The sequence below is a fragment of the Stegodyphus dumicola genome, chromosome 7 (assembly GCF_044657685.1).
Source record: "Stegodyphus dumicola isolate Sdum_Otavi_A_Nest chromosome 7, ASM4465768v1".
Taxonomy (NCBI): Eukaryota; Metazoa; Arthropoda; class Arachnida; order Araneae; family Eresidae; genus Stegodyphus; species Stegodyphus dumicola.
The window spans coordinates 86545296-86561092 of NC_140774.1; the positions used below are offsets into that span (position 1 = coordinate 86545296).

The following is a 15797-nucleotide window of genomic DNA, read 5'->3' on the forward strand; positions in this document are numbered from 1 at the left end:
AGTTTGCAAAATGATCTCAAGTTGCGATGTCATCAGACCAAAGCTTTATGTGGTCTGTCGAAGTGGAAGTTGCTTCAGGGCCTTCATGAGATCCTACTATGGCTACGTCGTATCGATCATGTGGCTTAATCTTGATCACTTTATAAGGTCCTAAGAATTTAGGTCTTAGCTTAAAACCGCCTACTAACTGGGTTCTTTTAATGGCTACTAGGTCGTTGACTTTGTAGAGTGGAGCGGTTCTACGACGTCGATTGTATTGTCGCCGGTTCTCCTCCTGCAGTTTTAAGATATTCGCTTTAACCTCTTCACGAATAGACTCTTTCTCCTGGATGGTCGAGTTCAGGAATTCTTCATCGAGAATTTCTTTAATTCTTTGGTCTGCCTTATTTCTCATTTTCACGCCTGCCATCAGCTCGAAAGGAGTGAATTTCGTTGATCTACTGACGGTGCTGTTGATAGTTCTTTGGACGTCAGGCACAAATTTGAACCATTTGGCAGGATCATCTACCGACAGTTTTGCAAGCACTGGGATAAGGGTTCCATGAATTCTTTCGATCTGGCCGTTGGCCCTTGGAACGCCTGTTGTGATTTGTATGTGCTGAATTCCTACATCTTTACAGTATTCCTCAAAGTCCTTTGAAGTGAAAGCAGATCCCTTGTCAGAGATAATTCTTGAAGGATTTCAGAAGACAGCTTGTTGGATTTTTAGTTTCTGTACAGCTTCTGTCGTTGATGTTGTCTTGACTGGGTAAAACCAGACAAATTTTGTAAAAGCATCTACCACTGTAAATATATGTCGGTATCTCTTATCTGTAGATGTTAGGGGTCCTACAAAATCTATGTGATATGTCCTTAACGGAATATTGTCCTTTGGGATTGGATTCAATAGACCTTCTGCTTTGCCTCGCTTTTTATTACAGAGGATGCACTCGACACAGTTCATTATAACGTGCTCTATTTTCTTTGTAGCATTTGAAATATGAAACTCTCTTCTCAACAGATCTTCTGTCTTTTGTACAGCAATGTGTCCTTTGTTATGTATGCCACGGATGATCTCGAATTCCATCGCTTCCGGCACAACGATGAGTTCTCGACCTCTCTCCTGCAGATACAACACACTATCTTTTAGCAGATAGTCATCTCTAAGTCCTTTCTCGACCAGAGTTTTCAATAATTGAAGACGCTCATCAGCCTGTTGCGCTGTTGTGATCTTAGTAGTGATTTCTCTTTGCGAACGAGTGACCATGCACACAGCATGCCTACTTAATGCGTCGACATGTCTCATCTGTTGATTGGGTCTGTGGATAACTTCATATTCGAACTCTTCGAGTAGCAGTACCCATCTAGCTATCTTTGGTGTCAGATCTTTTTTTCTGCATTGTCTTCTGAAATGCATCGCAGTCTGTGACTATTTTGATTTTTGTGCCTAAGAGATAACTTCGAAATTTTTTCGAGGCTTCGACGATCGCTAGCACTTCGAGTTCATAACTTGACATTTTTTCTTGTTGAGGTGATGTTTTCTTGCTCATGTAATGGATTGGATGCAGCTGTCCACCATCTGAGCGTTGAAGCAAAACTGCACCGAAACCATGACTACTAGCATCCGTGTTTTATTCCAAAGGTTTTCCCTGCTGAAAGATGTTAAGTACAGGACTTTTGCTCAAAAGTTCTTTAAGGTGGTCAAATGCCTGCTTCTGTCTTGGCCCAAATTCAAATTCTACACCATTCCGAAGCATATCACTCAATGGTTTGGCTATTTTCGAATAACCAGGTACAAATTTTCTGAAATAGCCTGCGAGACCTAGGAAGCTTTGCAATTACTTAACGTTCTTAGGTTGAGGAAAATTTTTAACTTCAAGGGTCTTATTTGGAGATGGAGGAAGTGTACCTTCTTCAATTAAATAACCGAGAAATTCAATTTTTCTTTTAAGGAATCGGCATCTTTTAAAATTAATTTCTAGTCCATATTCTGAAGCTACTTTTAAAACTCGTTTAAGTTTTTCTAATACCTCTTTTTCATCACGGGAAGGTATGATAAAATCATCCATGTAAATTACAACTGCATTATCCCTGAATACATTATAGATAAATCTTAAAAATACACTAGGACTTGTGGTCAAACCAAACGGTGCTCTTAAAAATTCAAATAAACCTGCATGACAAATGAATGCTAAATATTCGGTACATCTTTCATCGTCTGGAACGTGGAAAAAACCATTTTTCAAATCCAAAGTTGAAAAAACTTTCGCTTTCCCCAAATGATCAAGTACTTCCTCTACCTGGGCCCTAGGAAAAGAATCTTTCACTACTTTTTTATTTAACTGTCTGAAGTCTACGCATAATCTATGTATTTTATCACGTTTCTTACATAACAGAACTGGAGATGCATATTCGGAACAAGATGGTTTAATTATCCTCTTTTGCAACCACTCGTCTATCTGTTTATTAACAATTTTTTGCTCAGCAAACGGTAATCTCTGAGACCGTTGCGATACTGGAATATCATCTTTTAACACAATATTCATTTTTAAATTCGTGTCTTTAGTTTTATTTGGTTTATAATTATGAATCAATAACGATAAATCCTTACGAATGTTCACATCAGTAACATGCAAGAAATCCACATCACATTTGCAAAATTTAATAAAAAACACTCTTGTAATGATGAATCACTTTTAAAATCATTTTCGGTATCAGGATTAGATGTTTCATTTTTTTCTTCCCGACTTACTTTTAGAAATTGAGAATAAATGTTTGGTGTTAAAATTAAAGGAACAGATAATTTATTTACGGCTGCAACAATGATTTCTAACTTTGGTGAATTGCTATTTAAAGATAATTCTACTCTAGCGATATCTGCCTCTTTTTTTTCGTCAAAACATGAGCTAAGTATTATTTTACTGTCCAGCTGTGTCTTTATTGAATAAATGATGAATTTATGACCGGAACTTGAGCGCCTGAATCGATAAGGGCTTTTATTTTTTTTTTTTATTTTCTACAAAAATATCAGCATATTGCAACTCATGAATAAAACTGACGTTGTTAACAATTGTTTTGTTTTTTCTTTCTGTTTCCTTATGCGATTCGCTTTGTTTACGTTTTACGCAATCCCTAGCGAAATGAAAACTTTCACCCCTTCCCCATTCCTTATAAGAAATAGACTAACCCAAACGGGTTTTCTCCCTCCTCTGAGGCGTTGCCGGCTGTCACTTTGATCACATCCGGAGGAGTAGGGACGACTTGCAGAAATTTAACATTGGCTGCCTATTGCAGCGTATATAATTGTCAAGAAAAAGCTGGTTGTAGCGCCTCATTTCTCAAATTAGAATTTCTACATAGTTTTATTTTTGAAATTGAGATTGATTTTTAAAAATTTAGCGTATTTATAGAGCATAATTAACGTTCCAAATAATTATAAAGCTATTGCATGCTTTCAGGACTGGATATTTTTTTAGCTTTTCCGATGCTGTAAGAAAATTTGTAACCACTTATTTTAGAAAATAATATTTTAAATCTGAACTAATAGAATTTCAAACAAGCAATTTTCTCTTACAATTTTTATGCTTTTTATTGGTGTAAATAAGTAAAAAAAATACTAAAATATTTAAAAACGAATTTTTGAAAGTTTTGTTTAAAATTCTAAATTGTGCTGCTTTTTAAATATTATATATGAGTATAGCACAATTTCTATAAAGTAATTTTATTTAAATTATATTTCATAATACATCAATAACATATACAATAATAATAGTAATAAACACTTTTGACTCCTTAAAAATTTTTATACATTTAACTCTAATATTAAAATTGTATTTAACCTTAATAATTAATTTTGCTTGTATTTTATAGTGATTATTTTTTTTTAAATTCATTTTTAGTTCTGCATAATTTTTTTTTTAATTTATTGTTAATTTAATTTATTAGCCCAAAGTAGCGGTAGCCTAGAAAGGCTGTTAGTTTCGAAGCGGCATTTTGCGCTGTTTTACTATAAATGTCCGTGTCTCCTTGCAAATTGCTGTTACCAAATATTATCGCCCTGTATTATATGTAAAGAAATTAAATAATGAAAAATCTGCATGAATACATGTATATTTCTCGCACTGTGACAAAAACGACAGTATCTAGAACCATCAAATTCTGAATAATGTAATCCTCCACCCGAACATAGGCATCTGGACGGCCGAATTTCGAATTTGTTATTATCTATTTCATATTTTGTAAAACTTTAATGAATTTTTGAATAACAAACTGAACGAGTTCAGAGCGAGCACTGCACGGAAAATAACAGTTTTATCTCCAGTGTGGAAATTCTGAAGATATGCTGTTTTCAAATGTATTTGATTTACGGGCGAAGAATATGATATTCAATAAATATAGGTAACACACAAAACTTTAAAAAAAAGAGTGCTTCTAGATTTTATTTTATCTTTTTTTTCCTTCATTACGCTCAGAAAATTTTATGCTCCGAATTTTATGAATTATTAAAATAACTAACCCACTTTAATGTTAATAATTTAATGATCATATAATCAAATAAATATGATCGTTTTGTAATGTTATTATAGTTTGGAAAATCACTGCCTGAAAATGTTCATTAAATTAAAAAAAATAATCAGATCTTGTTTAATTTTACCTTATTTATTTCAAAGCATCGCGTACTATCAATCTTATTTAATTTTACTTTATTTTTAAGCAAAATTAAGTTCATATATTTTGTGCTTAGAGTTTTTACCGTTTTACCAAAGTAAAGATGTTTGTACAAGAATTACGCGTGAAAAAAAAAGCGCGAAATGCAGTAAAAAGTGCTTTAATGAGATATATTAAATCCTATTTGGAAAAAAACCGTGGCTTTCACAATCTCATCTCTATACAACGTATCACATTTAGTAATTAAAAAGAGTTGTGTGATACAAACGCCGTAGGTTTCAGTGTTAAAGTAAACCAGATCGTCCCTACTCTTTCTTGGCGACATGTCGGTGACGCGCGCCCCGCCCACTGGGTTAGTCTATCTCTTATAAGGTCCATGCCCTTTCCCCGCAGACGTAACATGATCTCTCTGCCGTCGACGAAATGACATCCGGTTTGCTTTTAGGTTTGCTACGACGGAATGAGTCATTCTTAATACTTTGGTTTTGAACACTTGGTACTTTCGATTCATTAGACTGAACTTTAGGGTTATGTATTTCAGACAATGATTTTCCTCGGGATGAGAAATATAAATCACATTCTCGCCCTAACTGTGTTGGATTAAACCATGTTCTCCCCCTTGCGAACACTTATGTATTCTTTCGTTTTGAAATCCAAAGTTTCATACAATTTATCTGCAACAATTAAATCAAATAACTTTTTAAAATCCTTCTGTGTTTCCCTAACCTGACAGTAGTATTCAAATGCTGCGGTCAATCGCGATGCAAATTGAACATGCGACTTGTTTGCTGCGCGTTGAGCATGTTTAAAGGTGTTCAGAATCTCTCTTGGTGTCGTCTGAAATTCAGCTAAAAACAACTCTTTTAGTTTTTCGTAATTCAATAATTCTCCTTCAGTTGCATACGTTAAAACATTATTCGCTTTAACCCCTAGCAATTTGATTAGTATCTCAGCTTGTAAGTCTTTGGGAACTTCTTTGGTGGCAAAAGCTTTTTCCAATGAATGAAAAACAAATACAATGCTTCTGGCCGCTCAGGAACCGAGATTGTAAGCGTTTTAACACTTTTCAGTAAATTTTCAACGCGAGTCTGTGCGTTTCTTCTATCACCCGATAATGATTGTGATTTTAAATTTTCTAGCTCAATTTGCTTCTCAATTTGGGCTAATTTAAGACGTTCGATTTCTAACAGATAGTGTTCATTACTTGTCTTAGGCATCCGATCCTCGACGATCGATTTGACGACGCCACGAACAAATTCAATGTTCGTTTTGAAGACATCAGAATTTTCTATAATTTTTCTAATGTCAGCATTTTTAGCATTTTCTGGAACATTCTCTCGAATTCTTTCGGCAATTAATTTTAAATCACTCTTGTTTGAATTGTTTAAGAAACTCATTTTGAAACGAAACACAAGTATCACTATCTTAAAGAAGGAAAAGTTTTCACAGTACCTATTTTGAAGTTCTCCGGCTTGGAGCCCCCATAGTTGTGAGGGTGACGTCTGACCACCTACGTGCGGTTACTTTAGATAAGTTCCAAGTCCGATCGCCTACGCGCGACCAGTAAGCGTCTAGTTGTAGCTTCTCCGCGAGCGTTCTGTCAGACCGCTTCTGTCGGACTTCTCGAACCAAGTGAAGATGTGTTTACCTGGAGAGTTCCTACAAAGTAGAGATAGATAGCGACATCTGGTGCTTCGTTGAGGCACGATTCCCACATACGTACCCGTTTCATGTATCTTCTTTCGTTCATCCTCTCTATATGTCTAAATCATCTTTCTCAATTCTCAACACTATATCTGTTTTCCCTCCACAATACTCCTTAAAATTAACTTCATACTTCAGTTTTTAAGTCTTAGTTAAACTATATAGGTATGTCGAACAAAACTTGATATTAAATTAAACAACGGTACTGTTTATTGATAAAATACAATTGTTCAGTATCCAAACACTTAAATCATGATAATGACGAACAACAGTAATGCGAGCAATGGCCTTGCGTCTCCTTGGAAAATTTGTGTAACTAAGATTTGTATGCTGTTGTTTTTAATTTTAAGCATGATTCCATGTTCTCATCAAAAAGACGACTCCTCAATTTAGTCTTGATAAGGTTCATGCTTGAAAATGATTGTTAGCTTGAATATGCAGATTCGGAAAAGGAAAGGAAAGCAAACGGTAGTTTCTTCAGCTGGTTATATGAGTCAGGAATACTATTCCATATGTTAAAACTCAACGTATCTTCCTTCTCCAGGTATTTCAATGTAGATCATTTGTGCTGCTAAGCTCACATTTGTTTTTCTTCAGTGTTTCTATAACAGCGGTAAGACTGTAGAGACATTAGATTATTTCGAAAGCTGGAGAGATGAAAAATGAGCAAAGCCTTCGCCGGGACTCGAACCACGGGCCTCTCGAATAGGCGTCGAACGTGCTGACCCCTACATCACGAAAGTATGCTAAAAAGGGAGAAATACCTTGTAAGACGTTCAAATTTCGAGTTCCATAATTCTCTGTTTTTTTAATCCAACAATTGGATTGCAGAATTGCCAGTGCTAATTATAAAGACAGTAAAATTTAATTCTGTTACAGTAGTAGTAAGAGGTTTTTCAACAAAGCTTTGTTGTTAATGAATTCCTGAAACCTGCTCAGAAAAACTTCTCTCATATTTAAAACTGTGAATCCCAGAACTAAATTCTTGTCGATGTTTAAACAGACTTAGAAAGTTTCTCTTTTAAAATCTTGAGCAAAATGAGATAGTTTGTTTTCAAATGAAATAACTTCTTCTAACATCGAAAAAATTCCGTTTCCTTTCCCCTGTAGCTTTTGATTAAGAGATGTAATGGCTACCATGAAATAAAGCTTTTAGATCCACTGACCGTTCGTTAGCTCTGGATAATAAGCACTCTTTTCAAGGATAAATGCTTTAATTTCTATTAATAAGGACGCGAAACTTTCAGAACGTTTCCTCTTGAGAACCAACGTATTTTGTTATGCAGCAGAACATTTGCGTACTCACTCTCCATTTCAACTAAAAATTCTTAAAACTGGCGATGACAAAGCTTTAGCTATAATGGAGTTGATAAGCTTAATCACCAATTCCATAACTCTGCAAATTTTTCTGCAAGTGTATGCGGACAAAGCGCTTCCTGATGAATGATAACAATGGTAAGTATATAACTTGATATACCAAATAACGTAAAAATGGAATTCCCTGTCAAAATATCTAGGTTTTTAGTCTTCAGCCATTTCCAATTTTAAGTTTTTTCATATTCTATGCAACCCAAACATCGTCTATGTATTTTATACTGCCTAATTCAGTTGTTAGGAACATTTTTGTTTCAGACACTGGAAAAAAAAAAAACTTCAGATTTGAAAGGTGTAAGGAGACAAAATTCCTGATATTTTGAAACTAAACTCATTTTTACGATATCCGTTTTCTCATTCAAGTTAAAATTTCCGTTGAATGGTATATTAATTCAAAGCATTTCATCAGTTAAAATTTGGCATATGACAGTTAATACGACAGCGCAATTTGATGTATAATCTGCACAATCAAAATGCCGAAATCATACAAAAAAATAAGAATTCCTAGGAATAACATTAGTGATATGTTTTCGTGCTTCTGTCAAATTTGACGGCTTTCGTGTTGTATTTTCAAGATTTTCTTGCTTTTACATGCGCGCTCTCGCATGTGTTGTTTTGTGGAAAAGCCATACTCACAGAGCTACGGTTTGCCGAACACTGCTCTAGCATATAATTTGTTACTAGGATCTGGAATCAGCAGGTACAGTTTGTAGAGTCATTAGGTTAATTGGAATCAGAAAAGAGGGAAAATATGCAACCGCCTTCGCCAGGAATCGAACCACGGACCTCTGGAATACCGGTCCAGCGTGCTACCGTTACACCACGACGGCACGCTAGGGAAGTGGGAGAAATACCTTATATATTACCCTTTTTTAAAGTTCGACTAGGGTTTTAGGGGACCTAGTCGCCAAATCCTGGGTGCGGAGAATCATCATTCACAACCCTTTTACTTCGGGCGCCACTTGTAGTGTCATTAGGTTAATTGGAAGCAGAAAAGATGAAAAATGTGCAACCGCCTTCGCCGGAAATCGAACCACGGACCTCTGGAATACCGGCCCAGCGTGCTACCGTTACACCACGAAGGCACGCTAGGGAAGTGGGAGAAATACCTTATAAGTTGGTCTCTTGTTTTGAATTTTTTATATATCGCTCTTCGACTAGCATATTTTGCGTATGCTTCTATTCTGCTATCATAGATGTTTTCTCTGCTGCTCTTTCTAAATTCATTTTAGCTCCTGTAACTACTCAGCAGCACTTAATTTTTATAGGTAGCAGAATTTCTCCTGTCTACGAAGGCTTTAATTCTGTCGACGAACCTCTAGCCTCTCTTCCATACATTAATTTAAATGGTAATACTCCAATAGTACAATTTGGGATTTTTCGGCAAGAGAATAACGGGAATAGGATGTGTTTATCTTAATTTTTAAACTCGCCTTGATTACAAGGTAGGATTAAATTTTTCTCTTCTTCTGCCATAAATAAATCAGCGTGACTTTCACCTTCGACTTGTTTCGATTGGTGACTCCTTTCTTCCGGTATCTACGCGATGGAGATGCTGTTTTGCATTTCGATTTGCGTGAAACAGATTTAACTCAATTAGGTAAGTAAATCGTAAACGTTTGGAGTTATTTCATCAGAAATACAGACCTTTTTCTGTTAATGCTACCAATATTTCGACAGCTTTAAAAAAATTAGGGTTATCAGCATTTGGCACAGAAATAGGAATTCTTGCTACCTTGGCTGAAATAGTTTTTAAATAGAAATTGGTATGTGTTTCGAATTCAAAATAGAAATTTCAGCACTGGTATCGATTATAGCTAGGCTCTCTTTATCCACAACGCAAATATTTACACTTTGCAATGGCTGTTTAATAATCCGATTTTAAACATTGGAGAATCCAATTTTTTGCTTTTCCTTTTATTTCCGGTCTTTTTCTCTGGCGATCTTTTTTTTTTTTTTTTTTTTTTTTTTTTTTTTGTTTCATATAAGTTACTTATATGAAACAAAAATTCAGTAAATTTACCAGTAAAACCAGTAAATTTATGTCTAAGTAAAATTAAATCAAGATCCTACCTGCCTACATGAAGTTTCTGTGCCTCTGCGGTCAGTTTGACATATCTGGTTTGAAGAAAGGGTGTGTATAATGTCACTCAGACTTGTCTCTTCGCCAAAGAAATTATCCATACTTCTTTATATTTTTAAATGTTTATTATACACATGAAAAAGTACAGACTAAATCACTAAAACTAGGTTACGAATAACTGAAATATGTACCTCAGTTATCTTAATTACATGGTAATTTTGTTTAAATAACGGCTGTCATGAGCCTTTCTATTTTCTGTCACCTGTCTCTAGGTCTCCCTCTCAAAAACTCAACTTTTGGTCCATCTCAATTTGAAGGCTCGCGCGCCCTACGCATTTCGTTAGTTGGCGTCACCAATGCATCACAACTGCTTTAGCAGAAATTTAAAAGTATATTTTAACTGGGTTCTGTAAGTAGGCGAACAGACCCACCAGCGGCCGAGCGATAAGACCGCTGAACACTGATAATTCGATCCGAGTTCAAATCCTGCCTAGTGGGTTGCCCATACGGGAGGTTTTAGATTTTCCCTATGTTAACGTAAATAAGAGCTATTTACTTTTCCCTTAAAATGTCCTCCAGGAAAGCATTCCTTTATTTACTTACTGCTGTTAGTATTAATTTGTGTGCTTGTTGTATGATTAGGCACTTCTATGAGCCGAAGAATTGTCATGAAGCGAATTATCAATAGTTAAATGTTTCCTTTATTATTTTCATCACATTTTCAGTTCCAGGTCCAGATTTGCTATCACTTTCTTGGCTACTCAGGCGCCGAGTTTCCCTTTTTGAAACACAACAATTCCGAATAGTGGCACTACTAAAGGCATCCTATGCCATTATTCTGACAAACACCGATCAGTATTTCGGCTTCTGAAAGTCTCTCAAGGGGGGAAAGACTTGATTAGTTCACGCTGGAAATGGAGAAAAATTGAACTAATTCTTTCTAAATTTTTCTGAGTAGCCATATCAATAAAAGTGTTAAGGAACATTGGGTGCATAGACTTTAAAATTTGTAAAAGCTCAGGACATTAAATTTGGTAATGTTTTATATGGATGACATAATATATATCTTTAAAATACATTCCGTTATTTAATATTGATGAGAAATGCTTGTGTAGATTTTTGTAGTAATAAAATTTCATGGATCTTTGTTAATTTTAGAAATTGCCTTTCTTATTCATTTATGAGAAGCAAGTGGGCTGTGGATTTAATATTAGATCTATGTAATTCCTAAAATAAAATGATACGTATATCAGGAACTACAAACTTAATACAAATGATAGTCCAAATTCTCCTTGTCAGAGTTTGGGAAAATCAGACATTTGTGAGCAACAGCTGCATGCAGTGACAGCAAATCATCAATGTATGCAATAGTTCTATTACACGTAATTCTATCAAACTTTCAGATGCTTAATGGAAATATTTTTATTAATTGAATCAATGAAAAGTTTTATACAAGCGTGAAAATATAATTACAATCACAGTCTATTAAAGCGCAGAACATCAACTGCGTTGCATCATTTTATTCTGTTGCAATGATTTACGATAAATCAATCCACGTTGAAGAATCAGGTTTCAAAATTTTTAATCATATTATCTATTTTCATTTAACATATAGATTCTTAAAACGACTAAAGAAATACATTTTCAAGAAATCATTACTTCTCAACCTATCTTTCTTAATATTTCAGGGACTCGAGGCAAGAGGAGTTGGAATACACCAGAGATTTCCTAGCTATCTTCCTGCATATAACGGCATCTTCAGCATCCACGCTCTTAATTTCACTCCGTCAACAGTCGACAAACACACCGAAAATTTTGTTCCGAATGGCAACGAAGACATACTTCTAGGTTCTACTTCATCCAATTCTTCAGTGGATCGCTTAGTTGCGACAGACGAATCAACGGACTTGTTCTCCAATAAGGTAGATGAAACTAACCATTCGGAGAATGATCTTAATCGTGAATCAGAAGGAACAGCGAGCAATGAAGTGGAGTCTGATAATGACAGTTTAAAAAGCCCGGATCAGGTAACGTTTCCTCAAATTCATATCGTTACTAAGACAATTAGCGAACAACCTTTTGTTTCATCACAGTTTCCTGAAACAACTCCCAAAGAAGCCGATCAGCACGGTACTGAAAAGGAATCACTTGCAACACTGGTACAAGAAAATTCAACTGTTAAAGAAGATTTAGGATTAACACACGCTAACGACAGTGAACCTCTGCATGCTGGATCTAACGAAGGACCCGTTGAAGCCGAAGAAGGACACGATATTTTTGATCATCTCATGAAAACAATTCAGAATCATTGGTTAGATTTTGTAGGCAAGATGAAACTGAGTGTTTTAGACGTTTGGAAATCTATCTCTGAGCACATGATGGAAAGACTAGAAAGTTTTGCTTCCAGTCTTTAAGAAAGAGGATTGCTCCGCACTATGGATCTCTCCATTCCTTTATTTCAACGCAATGTGTGCTTTATTGCTGTTAGAGTAATTAGATACGCATTTACTTTAATGTGGAAAGGTAATATTTCAGACATCTGCCGAGTTTAAAACTGGCCCTTTTCTGTAGTGAATGCTAAGAAAGTTTCATATGTTTTTGAAGACATGCATTTCCTTTGTAGTATGAGTAACGTCATATTTTTTTTTTTATTTAAGCATCGATATTTGTGTTTCTGTTGCCAGTATATTTAGTGAAATATGTTTGAGCTACGATACAAATGAAGAAGCTAAGAAGCTGGTAGTACTGAATTTTAGTCATTACATTAAAAACGATCAAAATATAAAATGTTTATTAATGTCTGATATCTGTTTGAAAAATGAATATGTGATTTTATAATGTTTGTGATTACGGTATGTGATTTTCGGAACTGTAAAGTTCGGAATAGGTTAACTTGATATGATCTACACAGAAGAAAGTTTGAAGTAAAATGAGAAAAAAAATAGAATTTACGATGGCTTTACTCGTATAATGGTCATCTGTTGCACTGCTGTGGATTTCAATAGTTTTTAGCTTTGTAACTTCAACAGTATTTTCCTTTAAGGACTACGATAATATTCACATTTCTTCATACTGTTGCCTATGTGTTGCTTCACTAAAAGAATAAAGTTACAGATTAACAAATTAGATTTTAGATGTTTTCTGGAAAGACGTTAATGATGTGGTTTTTGTGAAAAAAATTTTTTTTTCGAAAATATTTAACTGGTTAGTTTCCTAGCGTATTTCGGATACGTTTTCATTTATTTTTTCATTTGATTATTTATTTATTTTTTCCTTATTTAGTATAAACTATTATCTAAGCCTATCTGAGAGACAGATCACAAAGGAATGATTAAATTTTGAATAAATCATTTTCACATTTTTTGCGTAATGTATGTCTCAGGCTCAATATTTAGCTGTACTGCCACTTTTAAGTTACACATTTTATTTACTAATATATTTATATCGAGTTTAAAATTTGAAAGTAATAAACAGTTTCAGAAATTTCTTACGAATTAATCACCAAACAATTGTAATTTGAAGAAAGGATAGAATGAAGCTTTATATTATTTAAGCGTATACTTGGGAATACAGTTGGTATCATGAGCAAATTTTGTTCCTTTTATTAACTTCTGAAATTAGATGAGCATTAACAAGGAGAGATTAAAAAAAGCCAAAGAATAAATCTGAAGGAATAAGAGAAACCAAAAGGTATGTAATAAAATCAGTCGATTTGTTTTGGCAGGGTGTAAATATTCTACTATTCTGTATATTCAACAAGATTCTAGTTCATAACATTTCAAATTTAAAGTAACTTTAAAAAATGAAAACGTTTCCTTAAAAAGTAAAGTAAATTGCCTTTAGAAATTTGGGAACAACTTAAGGAAGCTGTTATTTTAAAAGATTTGTACTAGTATCATTAAGCTGTATTTTTAGCATTTCTAAAAAAAAAAAAAAAAAAAAAAAAAAAAAAAAAAACTGTCTGGTATCTCCTTATTAGTTTTTATGTTATTGAATTAGCATTTTTGTGAATTTAGAAGCAATTACGTTAATTAAATTTCTTAAAGTATACCAAGACAACAGAGTTAACAAAAGTGATATTTTCGTTTCTTAAGTATTATAGTCTGATGCTCAAAAATGAAAAGAAATCTCCTAAATCATTTCACTTCTCTCAAATTTTATTTATTTTGCGAATATTTGAATTACATATTGTACGTGTTTATATGTATAAAATATTTAATTATATGAATAAGCATTAAATAATGATGCATTGATCTTAAGAGATAATTTTAACGATGGCAGGCAGGGCTATTAAATTTGGAAATGAAACATATGAAATCACCCGAAAAATATGAGACAAACATTTTACAATTAACCATATCTATTAGTTATAAATTATAACATGCAAATATTGTATTTAATAACTTAAAATTATATATGGTACTACTGCTGTAATTTATTCTTTAAATTATTTTTCTTTTGAAAGAAAGACTTAGTAAACAAGAATATTTTTTTATGATTTATATATGCTTTTTATTTACTGATATATTTATATCGAGTTTAAAATTTGAAAGTAATAAACAGTTTCAGATTACATCCTGTAATGGAAGTAATAAACAGTTTCAGATTACAGTTCCAGATTACATCATATTACATCCTGTAATGTAATATGTTTTCAAAAATAAGGATGATTGTTTATTTCAGATGTGTAATTTAATATACAGTGTGCTTGAAGTTACCCTATTTAGACCTAGGTAGAGCCCGTTCTGGGAGACCTATTTTATTGAAACGCGGTATATACGTTATATGGACCATGAGATAAGAAAACTCCAATAATAATAAAAAAAAAAGTTCAGATTTCAATAACCAGATGATTAGGGGGCATATGAGAAACAAAAAACCCAAATTGGAAACACAAAACTTTATTTAATTACATCATTTTTTCAATGTGCATTCCATTTGCGTTAATCGCACGTTTAAAGCTTGTTATAGCGTGTTCAACAGTAACGCGAAGGGTTTCTCTCGTTTGCAGCAACATAACTTGTTATGCTTGCTTTCAGTTCAGGCATAGTTCTTATGCTTCCTCGACAGATACGATATTTCAAGATTACCCACAAGTCACAAGGATTCAACTCCGAAGAACGAGGAGGCCAGGCAGTTCGAAAACTCCTCAAAATTAATCGGTAATGTTCAAAGTAAGCACAAAGCAGTGCCTTCACTAGTCAAGCAACACGATGTGGTGCACCATCGTGCATGAAGATAGTAGTCTCTAAACATTCTCGTAAGGCAATAATGACTTGCTGCTAAAGAAGTTGGCAGTAACGAGCACCCGTGATGGAACATATCTGAGGGGCTTGAGGTGTTCTGGAAGTAAAAGGGACTAAGAATGAAGTCAGTAGTAAAATCACATTATACAGGAATGTAATCAGGATGCAGAGACCGTTCATATACAACATTAGGGCATGCAGTATCCTATATGCGACAGTTTTCAGTATTAAGTGCTCAGTCTAGAGCAAAATGTAACTCATCCGACCGCAAAATGTTCCAAGGAAATGGTTTTTCAACGGCTTTTCTGGTCAAAAGAAGGTTGGCAAAATCAGTGCGTTTGTCCGGGTCTGCAGGATGCAGCTCTTGCAGAACTTGGACCTTGTATGGATACCAATTTACAATGGACTGCGAAACCTTTCATATTGTCTACAAAGGGAGAGATAAATCATGTGACACGTGCTCGAGCGCTTATCGAAGAATCTTGAAAAGTGGATTTTTTTTTTTTTTTTTTTTTTTTTTTTTTTTTAAACCACGGTTAGAACGACTTCTTCCGCAGTTTCATTTGAAATCTTTTTCTGTACTCTTCCTCGCAGCATACACATTTCCCCACTCTTTTGAAATTCAATAATCATCTTTTTCAAATCCAATCTCGAAATAGGCCCTTTTCGTAAACCTCTCAAGAGTCGATTCTCTCGCAGTTGCATACTGCCGTTCTAATAAAACAACCTAATCTGTAAATCTT

The 15797-nt window shown here is 34.3% G+C and overlaps 1 protein-coding gene across 1 annotated transcript in view; it reads left to right on the forward strand.

Annotated features, from left to right (window-relative positions):
- The window catches only part of LOC146996253 (uncharacterized), a 60940-nt gene extending 45370 nt beyond the window's left edge, over positions 1-15570 (forward strand). Inside the window, exon 2 of the mRNA XM_085820560.1 lies at positions 11497-15570. Within this exon, the coding sequence (XP_085676686.1) occupies positions 11497-12222 (726 nt within the window). The 3' untranslated portion in view covers positions 12223-15570. The remainder of the gene's footprint in view (positions 1-11496) is intronic.
- The last annotated feature ends 227 nt before the right edge of the window (positions 15571-15797 follow it).